The sequence below is a fragment of the Ambystoma mexicanum genome, chromosome 5p, assembly GCF_040938575.1.
Source record: "Ambystoma mexicanum isolate Mex_15411 chromosome 5p, UKY_AmexF1_1, whole genome shotgun sequence".
NCBI lineage: Eukaryota > Metazoa > Chordata > Amphibia > Caudata > Ambystomatidae > Ambystoma > Ambystoma mexicanum.
Window position 1 is genome coordinate 1201321430 of NC_090930.1, and position 17838 is coordinate 1201339267.

Here is a 17838-nt window from a genome sequence, read left to right on the forward strand (position 1 = left end):
GAGGTTCGCAGTTGGCAACTCTCATTATCAATTTCGAGTTCTGCCATTTGGGCTGACCTCCGCCCCGAGGCTCTTCACCAAGCTAATGTCGGTTGTGGCTGCAAGTCTAAGGAGGGAAGGGATTCACGTCTACCCCTACCTGGACGATTGGTTGATCAGAGCAGTTTCTTCGGAACAAGCTCGGATCCAACTAGATTATGTCTGCCACTTCCTTCACAAGCTGGGCTTCTCCCTCAATTTAAAGAAGTCACAGATAATACCGTCACAGAGTCTCCAGTTCATTGGAGCAGTCCTGGACACGTCCCTGGGAAAAGCCTTGCCACCAGAGGTGAGGGCTCAAGATATTCTGCAGATGGTCACCAGGTTTCAAAATGCCCAACGTCTCCCAGCCTACGACTTTTTGAGGTTGCTAGGCCTCATGGCATCCTGCATAACCCTTGTGCCAGAGGCTCGCCTGAGAATGAGATCCCTTCAATGGGCACTGAGGACTCAGTGGTCACAATTCTCAGGGAGATTGACAGATCTCCTTCAGATTCCGGTCAGACTGGCTCGAGACCTTCAGTGGTGGGCCTGTCTGGAGAACATTCTGAAAGGAGAACTGTTTTGGCAACCATGGTTGGAGATAACAGTAGTCACGGATGCCTCACTCACGGGGTGGGGAGCCCATGCCAACGACTTGACCATCAGCGGTCGTTGGTCTCCATTGGAGTCCAGACTACATATCAACCTGTTGGAGCTGAGAGCCATCAGACTGGCACTGAAGGCTTTTCTGCCGTCTGTACGGGGGAGAAACGTCCTGATAATGACGGACAATACAGTGGCCATGCACTACCTCAACAAAAGAGGAGGCGTAAGTGCAGAGAGGCGATGCAGCTCTGGTTTTGGGCAAATCAGGAAGGAATCTCTCTATCGGCAATTCACCTAGCCGGAGAGAAGAACTTGACAGCGGACGCTCTGAGCAGGCAGAACACAGTCTCCCACGAGTTGGAGATAGCTCAGGAAGTCCTTCAAGAGATCTTCTCCCTTTGGGGAACCCCTCAAGTGGATCTGTTCGTCACCAGTATCAACAGGAAGTGCGACAGATTTTGCTCAAGGGAATTTCCCCCGAGAGGAGCTCTAGGAGACGTGTTCGTAGTTGCCTGGGAGTTCCCACTTCTGTACGCGTTTCCTCCGGTCCCTGTCATTCCTCAAATGATCAGGAGGTTGAGAAGGTTTCGGAAGACCATGATCCTAATTGCCCCGGATTGGGCCAGGAGAACGTGGTACCCGGACCTTCTGGACATGTCCATCCACCCTCCAATTCGTCTACCGTACAGAGAGGATCTTCTCTCGTAGAAGGGAGGTCAGGTTCTCCATCCAGCCATCAAGACCCTCAACCTTCACGCTTGGTATCTGAAAGGTTGAGGTACAAGGATTGGGACCTTCCAGATGACGTCATGGAGGTGTTGCTTTCGGCCAGAAGGCCAGCAACTAAAACTCTATACCGCTGCCGTTGGAATACATTTTGCAGCTGGTGCAGAGAAAAGAATATCGAACCCTTTACACCTGCGGTGTTATCCTTCTTACTTTATTTGGCAAATTCAGGCCTTCAAGTTGGAACTATTAAGGGCTATCTCGCAACGCTATCGATCTTTAAGCGCACTGCAGAGGATCCTTCATATTTCAAAATTCCATTGGTAATACAATACCTGAAAGGTCTAACTAATGTTTACCCTCCAAGACCATTCCAAGTTCCCTTATGGGACTTAAATCTAGTTTTAAACTTCCTAAAGGGTACGCCATTTGAACCACTCCACTCTTGTTCATGGAAGTTTCTCACCCTCAAAACTGTTTTATTGGTAGAATTAACATCTGCTAGAAGGGTTAGCGAGATACAAGCCCTATCTTGTAAACCTCCTCATACAATTATTTACAAGGACAAAGTCGTTCTACAGGTGAAGCCTAACTTCCTCCCAAAGGTAGTTTCTGAATTTCACATTACTCAGAAGATTACTTTACCTTCATTCTATCCTCCTCCCCATCCGGGGAAAGAGGAAGAGAGACTACACAGGCTGGACCCTAAGCGAGCCTTGAGTTTTTATATCGGTAGACTTGCTAAAATTAGACAAGCAGACCAACTCTTTGTAGGTTACGCAGGACATAAGTTGGGATTACCAATAACCGACCAAACCATCTCCAGATGGATTATTTTAGCCATTCTGGAATGCTGCAAACTGGCAGGGAAAGAGCCCCCTCAAAATCTAAGGGCTCACTCGACCAGGGGTATCGCAGCCTCCTCAGCTCTTCAAAGAGGGGTACCAATTCGAGACATATGTGCGGCTGCCACTTGGTCGTCCGCACATACCTTTACCAAATTTTATAGCCTGGATTCCTCCTCTAGTCAAGAGACTAGATTTGGCAAAGCTGTGTTACACTCTGTTCTTTCTTAAAGAGTAATATGGCATCTCTTACTCCCGCCTCCAATCACATACCACTGCTATGGGAGTCTATCATAGATAAGGAATATGTCGGAGGACACAATCCCTTCGAAGAACAAGTTACTCCTTACCTGGTAACGTTCTTTCGATGGGATGTTCCTCCGACGTATTCCTTATCGCCCCTCCCATCCATCCCCGCAGTAACTTTTCCCTTGTGGTTGCAGCTTACGCTCCTTCAAGGGTAGTAACCATTCATGCAATAACTACCTTACTCTACAAAACGGAACTGAGCAATGAATGCTGCGCGTGGCCATTTATAGGCATGATGACGTCGGCCTCGATATGGTGGCTGTCGAGGAACACCTACTCGACGGACGTCGACTGCCAGCGCCCTCTACTGGGAAAAAATGTTTTCCGAGGCCAGCAAGCTGGAGATACAAATATTATAGATAAGGAATATGTCGGAGGAACATCCCATCGAAAGAACGTTACCAGGTAAGGAGTAACTTGTTCATCTGTGGGTAGTCTCGGGCCAGGTGTAAAAAGTCTGCCGCTGCACTATGACATCGTTCACATCTGTCTGAACCGTTGGGCGAAGGATTGATTTATCCTGGCTGGTGTAAGATAGAACTGGTGTAAGTATTTAAAGTGGATCAGCTTAAATCTGGCATTAAGGGCTACTTTCTTTGTACCTTTGCAGCAGAATTTCCAGACCTCCCCTGTATAGCTTGTCCCAACGTTAGTTCCAGTTTCTCATGGGGGCAGGTGCCTGGCTCGCTCCTGGTAGCATAACACATGGTGTACAGTATGGAAACCACCCTCTCCTTGCACGCACCTCTAAGTGCTTTATCGAGTATTGGGTATATATCCGGTTTCCCTGGAAAAGACGGGAGCAGCTGACTCATAGAGTTACGTAGACTGAAATGTAGGAATACATTCAGGGCTGACGGATCCCCCCCCCACCCCATTTCCCGCAGCTCTGCCAGCGTTCTAAATCGTCCACTTGGGAACAGGTCTTGGAAGCACGTCGGCGCCAGACGTTTTGTAATGGTGACATAGCACTTTTGGCTGGTGAGGGCGACCCTAGGAATATAGATTATCGGCAGTTCTGCAGAATAGATGCTCCCCTCTGTTTTCCATTCAATCCAAGTCCAGGCTTGCAGGTAACTCCACCATGTTGGCTCTGGACGCCATTTCGGGCACCGTCAGAATAGTGGATCGTAGGAGAAACGGCGACATCACCACTCTCTCCACTTCTACATGCTCCTGGGTACCCCGGTCCCTGAACCAGTAGAGGAGGAAACCCACTTGAGCCACATTGTAGTAAGTCTCAAAGTCTGGCAGTGCCATTCCCCCTTCATGCAGTGGCACCACCATTTTGTCTCTCGCAATTCTAACCTGTTTCCCTGCCCAGATAAATGTCAACATTGCTGACCTCAGGTCCTTAAACTATTCTTTGGGTATTGCCAGCGGGACATTTTAGAACACACATAGAAATTTGTGTAACAATGCCATTTTTATCAGGGAGACTCTGCCATAAAGGTTCAGGGGCAGGTTCATCCACCTGTCCAATGCTGATTTAGCTTGTTCCAATACCTTTTGATATTTATATTTGTACATGGTTGTTGGGCTGCAGGATATGTTGACCCCTAGGTATCGAGTGCGATGCATGTGCCATTGGAACCCACACTCATCTGTGAATTGAACTACACCTTCCGTCATTGGGAAGAGGACTGATTTTGTGGGATTTATTTTGAGCTCCGAAACCTCACCGAATTTTAGCACTTCCCGCATTATTGGGTTGAGGTTATGCTCCGGGTCAGATACACATATCACCACGTCATCAGCATACAGGGATATCGCCACCCTGTGTTTGCACAGTTGGATTCCCCTATGTAATTGACGCTCCCTGATCGCCTCTGCTAATGGTCCTATCGCCAATGCGAACAGCAGTGGTGACAGGGGGCAGTCCTGCCTGGTGCCCCTCTCCAGCCCAATATCTGAAGTGAGCTGACCGTTCACCCTGACCTTAGTCTTAGGCAATGTGTACAATAGCGAAACCAATGAGATTAACTGCTCTCCAACCCCCATCCTCCGCAGGGCTGTGAACAGAAAGGGCCATTCCACTGAGTCGAATGCCTTTGTGGCATCTAGGAGTGCTGCTACTATAGGTTCGTTCATTTGTACTTCGTTCCAGCAGACCGAACATCCTATGGATGCCATGGGACGTGGAGCAACCTGGTATAAAACCGACTGATCTGCTTTGTCTAAGTTAATGAGGGATATGGGTCGGTAAGAGGAGCAGTCATTCAGGGCCTTGTCCGGTTTAAGTAGTACCACTACCACTGCGTCACGCAGGGATGTCACCAGTTGGCCGTCCTTCAGGCTTTCTTGAAACATTTGCAAAAGGTAGGGTCCTAGTTTCCCAGTGTACTACCCATAAAACTCCGCTGTAAACCCATCCAGACATGGTGATTTCCCGGTTGGGAGAGATCTAATCACCCCAAGCACCTCCTCCAAAGACAGTGGACGACCCAGCCACTCCTGCTCCTCATTGGAACACCTGTACAGGGCCACCTGCCGAAGATAGTTCTCCAACAACTCTTGGGAGGCCGGGGACTGGAAGGAGTATAGTCGCCTGTAAAATTGACAAAATTCTTCAACTATCTCCAGGTCTGCGAACCTCTCCCTCTCCTATGTCCTTTATGGATAGTACCCGATCGCTGGCGTTGTCCATTTTTGCAGCCCTGCCTAGTAGCCTCCCAGGTCGCTGTCCTATATTGCCGCACTGTGGTTTTCCACAATAGAAATGTGAACTCTCTCTATGTGCTAGGTCGTTGAACAGGTGCATTTGTTTCCCAATCTCAGCCTGCTCTGGGGGTGTTGGTGTGGGCTTTTCCGTTTGTAATTGCCAAATCTGATTTTCAGCATCTGTCATTTCCCTTCTGATGTGTTTTATTACCCCGGATTTTCTCAAGATGCATTCACCTCTAACCACACATTTAAAACTCTCCCATAGGGTCATGGCTGATTCCTTTGACCCTACATATATTTCGAAGAATGTATCTATTACCCCAGCCAGGTGTCGAAGGTCAATCCGTACCTCGCCCCAGTGGGGCGCCTCGTGAGTCCCCAAGAGGGGCCCCCCCTTCTCAGACATTGTTACCTCTGTCTTTCAGGACTCTCGGCAGGGTCTCAAGAAAGGTGTTCGCGTCCTCTGGGGTGTAAAAAGAACATGCTTTCCCGTTGTGTTCAATTCTAAGTTTAGATGGGAACAACTTTGCGTATTTAATGTCTCTCTCTCGAAGTCTTCTCTTGACATCGAGAAAGGTCTTCCTGGTCGATTGAACCGTATCCGAGAAGTCCAGAAAGATGCCTATTTGGGTATCGTGGTACCTCAGGGATCCTTTTTCTCTGGCCTTCCGGAGTGCTGCATCTCTGTCACGATAGTTCAGTAGTCGCACTATCAGCGGTCGGGTAGGCGCACCGGGTATGGGTTTCACGCTGCTTGGGATGCAATGTGCTCTCTCCACGATAAACACAGCAGAAAAACCCTCGTCGGCCAGGAGCTCCTTCAGTAGGTCCACCATTGCCTCCATGTTGCGTTGATATGGATTCTTTACTGCTCGTCTATGTTCCGTTAGGTCTCTGATTGCGGAGTTGGTCCCGTCCTCGACGGTGGAAATCCTCCCCTCGGCTTCATCCAGCTGTTCCCCGTGCTTGTCCAGGCGGACTTGCATGTGGTCCACCTTACAGGACAGGGTGTCCATTTTCCCATCTACAGATTGGATGCCTGTCTGCTCCTGACCGAGCATCGGCTTCATGTCACCAAGTACCTCACCCGGGACTGATATGGAGGAGTGTGGCGGTCCCTCTCGAGGCCCCTTCTCGATTCCAGAGGATATGGGTGGGGCTGCTGCCTCGAAGTGTATTTTGGTTTGTTGCTTATGTGACTTCTGTGCTTTAGACATCGTGAACGTCAGGTGGCCAGTATAAGCAGGTAGCAAAGATGTTCACAAAAGCCTGAGTATTCAGTGAGTGTTACCAGGGCCTCTCCCCAGCTGAGTGGATGTGTGCCACTGGCATCAGCGCCCACAGGGTCTCCCCGGGTAGGATGCATGACCCAGGCGTCCCTAGGTCAGGACTATTGTATGGTAGATGGCTTGTGTTCCCGCTGCTAGCAGTTTAGGACAGGCGTCACATTAACCAGTTGTCTGTCTGTTCAAAGTGTTGCCCGATTGGGCTCCGGGCAGAAATGTCCATCTCCCTCTGTGGGTAAGCCACCAGTGAGGTTCGCACTACCCCACCTCTCTAGTCCCCTCCGGTGTGTGTTGACATGACAAATGCTCAGGTAAGTCTCATGTCGTACAGCCTGCGAGGCCTGTTCCCGGTCCCGCCTGCCCCCACAGATGGGGGACCAGTTGCATTTATGAATGCTATCAGAGGCAGGTACAACCCTGTTGAGGGATCTCTTGTGTTCCTTTGTCAGTGTCTATTCTTCTGGGGGAGGCAGGTCACGCTGCAGCGCCTCCCCGGGGTTTCCCTCGTTTCACATCTTGCAGTCATTGTGGCTGGTTCTGCTCGTGTGCTGGGCTTGCGTGCGGGGCTCGTGTGGTGTTGGTGCATTAAAGGCGGGCTTCTTTGGTAGTGTCAGGGCAGATAGAGGTGCGCTGCTTGTTTCGCCAGTAGTCTGCTTCTAGGATTACGTTAGCCACGCTCTTCTACTGTCCCTCACCTTCGTCTCTGCTCACCTTATCAGAGTTTGTAGCAAGTGCGTAGCCGGGCTCCTGTCACCGGGTTGTTGCACTCAGGGAGATGTGTCCCCTGGGACATTTAACCTGCCGGCTCTTCTCCGGGGGCTCCTGTGGGCACCCGTGTTGTGCTGTGCAGGCTGGGTCGCGTCGGGTGACAATGTGCCGCTTTGGTGCTCGCTGGTTATGGGCACATCTGTTCTAAAGTCATCCTGGCAGTATCCTGAGGGACAGAAAAGTTCTGCCTCCTGTGCCACCACTGCGTCGTCGACCTCGACCTCACCACCGAGTGTGTCCAAACTTTCAACAAACATGCTGTAGATGTTCCAAACGCTGCAGCCAAGACAGTATTAGCTTCCGAATATTACAGGGTTGGTCGGGAGCTCACAGGCTTGCGGCCATTTTCACTGGGCTCTCTAGCACCCCCTACACCCCTCTCCACCTGCTTATATCTTTACTACTGTAAGACAGGCATGGCATCAAGAGAGAAGACACAGACAACAGAAGTGCAATTCTAAACAAAAAGTCTTTATTAATCAGGATGTTGCAACGCCTAACTAACACTATACTATAGTGGGATTTTCCCTACCTAAAGAAATCTAAGGAAAGTCTTTGTCAGTCCAAAATGAAAGTCTGTCTGTGTCAAAACCTGTGCTTGTCCTCACAACTGTAACAAAACATGATGTGGGAATATTTCACAACAAAATAGAAGTGTTCAAAGGAAAAGACTGAACTACTTTCAGATTGAGTTCTTCTTGGGTTTCCTGTTTCAAGTTCAACACAGTTCCCATAAAGATTCTGTTCAAAAGTGTTTGATCAAGCTCTTAAATTACCTTCTCCAAGTTCAAATGTACCCCTATTCACACAAAACGAAAGTCCGGGACTTCTCTTTCCCAAAGTTCTAATATAGCAGAGTTTGCATAAAACAAAGAGCGTGGGTTTCCCTTCCCCAAGCCTGCATTCACCGGTAGAACAGTTCACACAAAATAGAGGTCCTGGGACTCCCTTCCCCCAAGACAAAGGGGGTCATTACGACCCAGGCGCTAATTGCGCCAACTTTACCACCATGGTGTAAACTATGTTTACACCATGGTGGATGGCGGATTTACGGCCCCATTCCAAGGTGAGTGGGGCGGTAAATCCCCTTTTCCCATTTTCCCTTCCCCATTCCCATTTTTGCCCCATAGGGCATAATGGGAGTGGGGAAGGCGCTAATTACGCCACCGTAAATTACGGCGGCGTAATTAGCATCATGGCAGGTTAGCGCCATGGATTTTAACGGCTGCTAACAGCAGCCGTTAAAATCAGAATAGGCGTTAAGGGTAAACGACGGCGTTAACCCTTAACGCCTGGGTTGTAATGAGTCCTTTCTTCGTTTGACTCTCGGGGTTACCTTCCCCCAAAACTTTAACATAACATTCACTTTGGGTTTCATCTTCTCAATGTTTCGAAAGAAAACACCGGCTCCGATTGACCCTCCTTCAGGTTTGCTTCACCAAGTGTTTCACATTTTTTTCCGCTTGTTCATCATTCAGGGTTTCCTGCTCTAGGCGAAGTTGTCGGACCACACGGTCCACCCATCACAGGTCACGTAACCAGTTGCCCTGCATATTAGGAGACTTTCTGGTCTAGACGCAGTTGTCGGACCGCACGGTCTGCCCATCTTCCAACCATAAGTCTCCCCAAAGCTGTTGGGCCCCTTGTAGACTCTTCTGCATTGGGTTTTCACTTTCCACCATTGTATTCTTTGTAACCCTCTTTGATGCCAGTTCTTGGGTTGTAATATATTGGTGACTCTTTCTCAGGTTGCAACGCTAATTGGCAGTCTTTAGATCTTTGCACACAACGCTCACCACAACTCTTCAATCCTAAATAAGCTTTTGATTCTGTCGATACTGCTCTTAATTGATGGTGCTGGTTGACATATCTATTAAAGTGTTCATTCACCATTCAGCATATGGTAGTTTACTCATTTGGCAGCTTTCTTTCAGTTCGGCATTCATTACAGGTAGCATTTACGTGTGCTCGTTTGAATGGCAACTTTCTTTCATTTCGGTATTCTATATGGGTAGCATTCATTTGGGTTTACTCAATGAGCAGTTTTCTTTCAGTTCTGTATTCAATATGAATAGCATTTGCTTAAATGCAGGAACAGTTACTTATTTAAAGTTCGTCCGGAGTGCTCCCGTCGCCTCAGTGTCTCCTGACACTTACCGTCTTTCGCGGCTCCTCATAGTGGCTCTCCCCGATTGGGAAAACCTTCAGTTAGTTCGCCGGGCACGTCTCAAGACGCAGCCCGGAACCTCTGCTCTGCTCCACACACGGTCTGCATCCCCGGCCTCTTCCCCAGCACCAGCTGCACCTCGCCTTGGGCGGGGATTGCTTTTCTCTCTCCTCTCCTACCTGGCAGCGCCTGCTGCCCGCCTTCACAGTAGAGGGATCCTGGTCCTGCAAGGCTCCTCTGGCAGATCTCCGGCAATCGTGGCTCGCGTCTCTGCTCCTTGGCTCAGTCCCAACATGGAAGATTGTCTTCCTTCTCTGCTTTTGGGCTCCAGTCTTTATACTCTTTATCATTATTAACAGGTTGCAGGTGAAAAGGGTTACACTCAATTGCCTGACCCTGTCTAAGCCTATTAATGTGACATGCCTGACCTTCATTACTAAGTGCATGCAGTCCCCTCTTCTTTGTCCCAATACCTGAGTGGTATTTGCAAAAGGAAGTGTGCATTACTCTTATTTGCCTCTCCCTCGTCTCAGTACTTGATGGGAGATTACAGGGAAAAACTGGAAAGGACTGATAATATCCCATGTAGACTGAGGGAGGGTAGGGTAGGTCAGTGTTAGTGATGGGGAGATACCATGTCTCGACCTTCTCTCTAATCCCCAAGACCCTCTCACAGGTGATCTTCCCTCGCTTGTCCACCCCCAGGATTGGCATCCAAAAGTGATGGCCCTTCCCCGGCCATCTGAACAGAGTATCCCTGGGGAGTAGATGTACGACTGCCTTCAGGTTTCTCACACTACCTGCATGTCCCCTCTTTCAGCCTAAGCTGGAGGATTGCTCCTTGCTCTATTTACCAAGCGTGTTTGGTGCAGCTCTAACAATATTTTTCAAATCTTTCCTTTTTATTATAATGTGGTTTCAAGCAAACTGGCAGAGGTATATTCTAAATTTCATTAATGTATAAAAAAGAATAGATAACATTTTCAATAATTCTTTGACATACCTGATAAAATCATATTGAAAAATAACTCAAATAGAGCAAGTGACTAGCTGTGTACCGTCCTCAAATGTATGGTACAAATGGCAGTAGGTACAGTTTTTAATTGCTCTTGACATGTAGGTGTGGTTTATATTAGTGAGGTTTTCAAGAAAATATTTTTTTCAGATTCATTGTTTTTGACTTATCAGTGAATGTTGGAACACCTATCCTATTTTTGCAAACGTTTCCCTTCAGCATAAAAAGGAGTTTCTTCATTTCTGGAATTGTTTTTAAGTAGCCAATGAAATTCAGAGACATTCTTCTGCAGGAACATTTCAGATCCCTTGTGCAGTACAACATTTAGTATGTACTGCATAAGGAATTACAAAATACACCAAAGAGGGGGGGAAGAAGAGAAAAACACACATTTGTTGGCACATAACACCCATTGAGCTAGCCAGTAATGTGCCTGTAGGACAGGGCACATATTCTTTTGTTACTTAGTGGCTATATATTCGGACGTCTGTTTCATAACTTGTTCTTGTTTCTAGTTACATGCCCTGTTGCCATCATCTCTCTGAATTTATTGCACTGGAGATAGATCATCATTTTATAATCATTAAAATGCCATTGTCTCATAATGCTCAGGATGTACCTACTTCTTTAATGCTTGTCTCAGGCACAGAAATACAGTAAATGGTATCTCGGTTTTCCAGTCTTTGTCCATCAGTTGCGTAGGCCATGCCCCACCATTTTTATTAAATTAGTTAATTCAACTCTAGGGTATTCATCAGATGCATGTTCAGGTAAAATGCAACCTCTCTGCCTCATTAGTCACAGTATGAATACATGGTGGTTGTCCTGGGGGACATGCAAATGTCTTTCCAGGGTAAATACTTTACCTCTTTTAGCTTTGATGCCAACTCCTTCATACTTTGGGTGCTCATTCCCTTTTTCACCATTTGCACAAATGACACTACTCTCGGAATATATCTAGAGGCTAGTAAATGATATTTATTTAGACAAATTGTATTTAATTTTTCAGCTGGCTTTTACACAAGGGTGCTAGAAATTCCTAACAAAGATCAATCAGATGGAATGACGTTGGGCAAAATAGTTTAGCACCATATCAAAGAGGGGGCATTTTTATTATTTCTTCCACTTGTTTGTATCCCATGTCTGCTTCAAGAACAGATGGCACTCCTAGAGCTAACAGAAACATCTTTTCCCAAATTTCTTCTAAACAGTACCTACTGAGCCTTCAATGTATTCTTAGCCCCAGGATTTGGCATTGTACGCTAAGGTACTTGTAACTTTTGCTTGAGAGACCACATTCTCAGTTAAGGAAATATGATTTCCCATTTTACTTGTAAATCTCAAAATTGACTTCACTGCGCCTTCTGTCTTTTTTGAGATCTGAAAATGCGACTGTTATGAGGGGCCCTCAGTAAATGTCACTTTAAGATGTGTGAAAGTAGACACTTTTTCGAAAGTTTCACGGACCATGTAGATTGATTTTTATGCAACCCTTTTGTCTTTGGACCATATATCAAGATGTTTTAGTTTGAGCATGTTATTCTTATTTTATTTTCTAAACAATCAGTATCTGCATCTAAGAGACACTGCATTCCTGTTTTTGCAATAAAGGACATCTGCGTATGATGGGGCGAATGGGGGTTTGGGAAATTATCAGATTTTCAGATTATCATAATTTCTGTTCTTCACCATGTATGTCATTTATGTAGATGTTAAATGATTCAGAAACGATGGACACCCTTATTTTACCCCTCTCCCAGGATCGTCCTTGTTAGTTGACCCTTCATGCAATATCTCACTTGCAATTGTGAGTGGGTGTATAGTTGTTTTAGAAAGTGTCTTATTCTTCATTTTCATCCAAAACCTGTTCCTATCAATTAAATCAGATGTGCAACTGAACATAAGGAATATTGCATACAGCGGTCTGTTTTTCTACATTATAAAGAGAATGAAGGCTGATTGATAGCTCAGAGGCCTTCTGTAAAGCCCATTTGGACCAGAGACAAAATACCATCTTCCAACCACAATTATATGTCCTTCAGGACAATCTTGATGACCATTTTTCATCATTGTCTATCCGGCTAATCCCCATGAAGGACAGCAATCGTGTGCCCTTTTTGTAAAATGGCACAATCTTGCTCAATCCCCAACACTTAGGAACATTTCCTGTTCTAGTATAATATAAACATAATTTTGGAGTCCATCAAGATTAGCAATGTTTGAAAGTTTCTGGTGGGAGTGAATTTGGTCTTGAGGCCAAGCTTCATCTTCTCTATAGCTTCTTCAACTGCTTTGGTTGAACGCTAATGTGCCATTTTTATACCCCACATATGCTCCTTCTGCATCTATTCATGTTTTTGGGTTATTTATTTGTCATGGCTGATGTGTTCAGGAATGAAGATATCTTTTTATTGACTGAAAACTGGGCTTGCCAAATTTTAGGAGTGATCTTCGCTTTGATATTTGAAATGGCAGACATTGTGCACTTTGCTGCCATCTCTCTGAATTTTCTGGAGTCGTTTTCCGTAGCAGCTAATTCAAGCTCTTCCCAGTTTTTCTCCCACGCAGCATATTTTTATGTTTCACTTTTTGTATTGACTTATCACATTTCTGATGGTATTTTGTCCTTGCTCTGCCCAAGTACTTCTTTCAAGGATTTCTTTTTCTCGTAGCTCTCATTGTCAAACAAGGTGGATTTGGAAGGCACAATTGTTTTAGAGGAAACTTTATTATACCGTAGTTAGTGTTTTGCAAATCTGAGTAAACATGCCTCTAGGAGGGTTGCGTAGGCTTTTAATTGTTGAACTGTTGCAGGTCCTTCCCTGGAGAGGTATTCTATGATTATGTTTTGCAGGCTGTCCATAGTCTTCCAGGTGTCTTAATCTCTTCCATCTCAGGAAGTACCATCAACTCCTTCATGTTATCTAGCTTGACTCCTTACTATCTTCACCTTGTCCTATGAATAACTCAACTTTTTCGGGGCCCATCTGACACCGACACTCTGGAGCAATCCCCTACAAACCTAATTTGAGAATTGCTATCAAGGTGTTATGATCGCTCTCTAACTTCCTCTTTAGCGTGCATTGGCAAACATGGGCCACTTCCCTAATGGTAAAAAGATGTAGTCAATAAAGGAGCATGCTCTGCCTGAATTAAGGTAGGGGACATTGCTAGGGCCCACACCCAGTGTGTTGCATACAGGCACCAGCCCATGTGTCGTGCAAAATTCTTCAGTCGTCTGACCTGTACAGTTACTTTCCGAAAATCATTTATCGAAGTTGGGGCTCCTGCTGCACTGAACTCCATGTTATCTATAGACCCCTCTCCTAACCTCAAGCTCCCATCCCGTCATTAAAGTCAAGTCCCTTAATAATGAAGTGTACCCTCCCACTCCTTGATGACTTTTTCACCTCAAAGACCAACTGCTCAATTTATTCCATCAGACTTTGCTGCTTTTGGATTGTAGCGGTCTAGATAGAATATCTTTTTACTACTATGGCAAATGTCCACCTGTTGAATTTGTTTGGTGAGTTTTGTGCACTTGAATTTGGTTGCATTTATCTACTTGCTGGCTTATTTTTAAACCTTGAGCACCTGTGTGATTTATTCAATACCTGCTGCTACAGTTGGCATGTTATACCCCTTCAGTTCAATGTTGATAGTTGGCCCATGCTTCCTGGAAGAGTGTGACCATAGCTTCCATGATTTATTTTCTAAAATCTGGGTCGCTTATTTTGCATGTTAAACCAGCTATATGTCATGTTGAATTCTTGACATTCGCTCTGAATAAATCTCTTATCCTAGAATAATTGTCTGTAGTAATTTGATAGTATTTCAACTTTTCCACACAACTCTTCTAAGGATGCAATCATCAAAGCCGCCATCATTTTCTACCCTTTGTTTTTCCTTGACCTATCGAGATGTGAAGAACATACTTTTGAAATTGAATTGCCCCCTTTCAGTAACCTCTTGTCTCAACCCTTTAACATTAGTAAGTTCATTTCCATCCTGTGCTTATATGTATTCTGCTGTCTTTGAGAAAATCACACATCAGTTCTTCAGCAGAAGGAAAAACTTTGACATGTCCTTATTTTTACTTAATTTCTTCAATTCATTATTTGCTTTGGCGGTGCTTGTTTTTCCCGAGTCAATATCTGTACTTTGTGATTCCAAGCACAGGTATCTGGGTTCAGTTTTAAATGCTGACCTTACTTTGCTTCCCAGTATTGAGGATGACATTCTAACATGACCTGTTGCAATTGTTTTTGTAAACCATCTTCCCCACTTGTGTGGAATGCAATTGATGACTATTCTACTCTCTAAAATAGGTCTGGTCAATGGGTAGACAATCCTTACACATGAAAGAAGAAAACTCCCCTTTTCCTATATTAACTTTTGTTTTTGCCCATTCCAAAATACATTGGGCCTCATTACGGGGGTCCTGGAAAAAACGCAGCAAGACGACTGGTTTCCAGCAACCCCATAACAGCTGCACCACCATCCGATATCCCGGTGCCACTGGGACATTACAAGTGCCGGCGGCCCGGGATGTCAGGCGGCGGGAACTGTAAGTCCCCATTCCCGTGCCGGGGGATATAAGTGAATACACTTATATTAATTTTGCAAATTAATTATTAATTTTGCAGATATTTTACAATTTTACAAAGATATTTAATCAGATTAAATATCTTTGTAAAATGAATATAAGTGTATTTGTGACTACAGATGGAGGATGGGATGTGGGAGCGTGCTATGGGATACCACAAGAAGGTGTCAAGAAATGCTAGATTACAACAAATACAGTTGTATATAACGCACAGAGCTTATATGACCCCGATGAGAATATCTAAGTTCGGAAATGCGGGACGACAAGCGTGCCCAAAATGCGACAAGGAAAATGCTGATATGACACACATGTTTTGGTCTTGCCCAGTGATTGAGAGTTTCTGGGGAGAAGTGGCGCAAAAACCAGCGGACAAAGAGGTCACACTCATTATAGATACGGCCTGGGCCTGCCTGTTGGGAGGGTTTCCCAGACCACGGAAACTTAAACATGTTGGGAAATTGAAGGACTTGGCATATGTGCTCGCAAAACGGAGGATTGCCATGGGATGGAAGCAGTGTCATAAGCCACGGATGGAGGTATGGTGGCGGGAATTGCAGAAATGGGCGGAGGCTGAAACGGTGGTATGGCAGGAGGCATGTTGCATGAGTGGGGAAGAAGTGGGTACCCTGATGGCATGGAGAGTATTAATAGCAGGACTGTTTGGAACAATAACGAATTCTGCAGACTCAGAAGGAGGTTATACCCTGCCACACGTAGCAGATACGGAAAGTGAAGGACAAACAAGCTCTTGAGGGGGGGAGGGATTGGGGGAGCAGTGGTCTTGACTAATTGATGTTCATGTGATTGTTGCAAAAAGCGCTACCAGTTTGGTTTGTATTGTTTGTTTTAAAAATTAATAAAAACTGTTTTAAAAAAAAAGTGTATTTGTGACTACAACAACAACTTTAAATCTCTCATAGTGTTCTCTCTCTGTGGCAGTGCGCAAGTTGCCTCACTTCCAACCTCATTGAATCAGTATTACCAGATTTAAGCCTTGTTTAGGGGATGTCTGTGGAAGTGTATTCGCAGCAGGCCATTCTTTTAGTTACTTCACGGATGGGAAATACAGCGCACCGGTAGATTTGTCAAACCCTTTATCCATAATGTCCAAAAAGATCACACAGATAAGCAACTGTGCAAACATACACAGAAAGGAATCTAAAAATGCATTCATTCTTTTAATTCAAAATGCAGATTTCTTTCCCACATGCCAATAAATCTACAAATGGTTGCTTGCCTTAGGTTGGAATAGTATCACTTAAAAGCAAGTGTGTGCAGGCATCAGCTCTTCATCAGGCACCTATCCACATGGAACCTGCATCATCTAGCTGGTAAACCGATGAGGACGAGGTTTGTACGTTTTTTATTTTACCTGTTTCTTTTCACTCGGGTAGATGGATTAAATCTAAAACCTGAACGTCAGAATTGAGAGGCGTCAGTATTTAGCCATCATGCTTTTGGTAATCGTAACAAGTTGATTGCACCAGAATTATGTCTGCTATCTTCAGTTTTGCTACCAGGGTGGTATTTTTCTTTTGCAAGACAGAAATATTGTTTGTGGATTGTTCTAGTTTGTTTTCAGGTGTTTGAAAGTGAGTTCTGGGTGATGTGCGAAAAGTGATTGATTTGTATAAAATGTGTTGATTACAACATGCTCCATGTTCCTACCCATAGATCAATCATAAGTACCCAGAGAGAAGGCTACTGGTGGCTGAGGCTTGTGGAGCTCTAGCACCGTATTTACCGGTAAGGATTATTATTCAAACCATTTCTATTTCACTAAGTAGTCATTTTGAGGACCATAGTGTCATTATCGCTCCATGCAGTCAAAATGATGATGTATGCTAAAAAAAGAGCTTGTGTTGAAAAATGAAACGTGAACATATAAAGTCCATTTTAACAGCGACAGAGCTCTTCAATAAATGGTACCCAGTTATGATTTATGAGGTCTACCTTGAATGTTTTGATTTCTGCCAATCCAGTGTACCCTTTCCAAAAAAGCAATCTGCTGTAATAAATCTTGCACCTTTGATTCTGATTTTTGTTTTTGTGGTCAATAGTAGGGAAATGCATCTAAATCCATTTTGCATGGCAGCCCTGTTCACTGTTCCTCAGTAGTAGTTTGACATCAACACTATTTTACTCTAAGAAAAAGTAAACGAAAGCATTCCATAGAACATTACCTGGAAAAATGAATACAGAACTATTAACTGGTTTAGACAGCACCATCAGCTTTGTTTATCTAAATATGATTTCATTTGTGTTAAAAAGGAAGTTCTAATCGGTGTATAGACAGAGAAGTAGTTCTGTTTTGAGTTGTATTCATTTTATTAGTAGCCACCGGACGTTTCTTTTTTTTAGTGTCGCCATGCAATTTAGTTATTTCCATGTCTCCTATACAGATCCCGAATATGTAGTGAGCTGTTCTTTCGTCTTGGGCTACTTTTAAATTGTGATTGCTCATGAAGTTTGGTGGCCTTATCCCCAGTAGGTTATATACCTTGTCCCACAGGGCAACACTCTTCACCATGATCTTATATCTTATCTATGTGCACAATGTAAGCTAATGGCTTTGCTACTGTGGTTCTGACTGTGCTGTGTAGTATATGTTTTGGGACTTAAATGTTTGAGGTTCCGATTTTTCTGCATATACTCATATGCTCAAATAAGGTTTCATTGTGGCCGTTGATGCTGACTTCTGGGGGTGAGGGAGGTCAACGGGTCATTCATACCTATAGAGAAGACTGTTGGGATGGTCATACATCACATATAATATTTTTATGCCAGGAAAGTAGTTAACTGGTATATTTTGAGGAAAGGAAAAC

At 44.9% G+C, this 17838-nt stretch overlaps 1 protein-coding gene across 8 annotated transcripts in view; it reads left to right on the forward strand.

The window, feature by feature from the left end:
* The window catches only part of RELCH (RAB11 binding and LisH domain, coiled-coil and HEAT repeat containing), a 1825259-nt gene that overhangs the window by 955981 nt on the left and 851440 nt on the right, over positions 1–17838 (forward strand). For all 8 annotated transcript variants that reach the window (XM_069613666.1, XM_069613665.1, XM_069613669.1 and 5 more), the window contains one exon: positions 16688–16759. In XM_069613666.1, coding sequence (XP_069469767.1) covers positions 16688–16759 — 72 coding nt within the window. The remainder of the gene's footprint in view (positions 1–16687; positions 16760–17838) is intronic.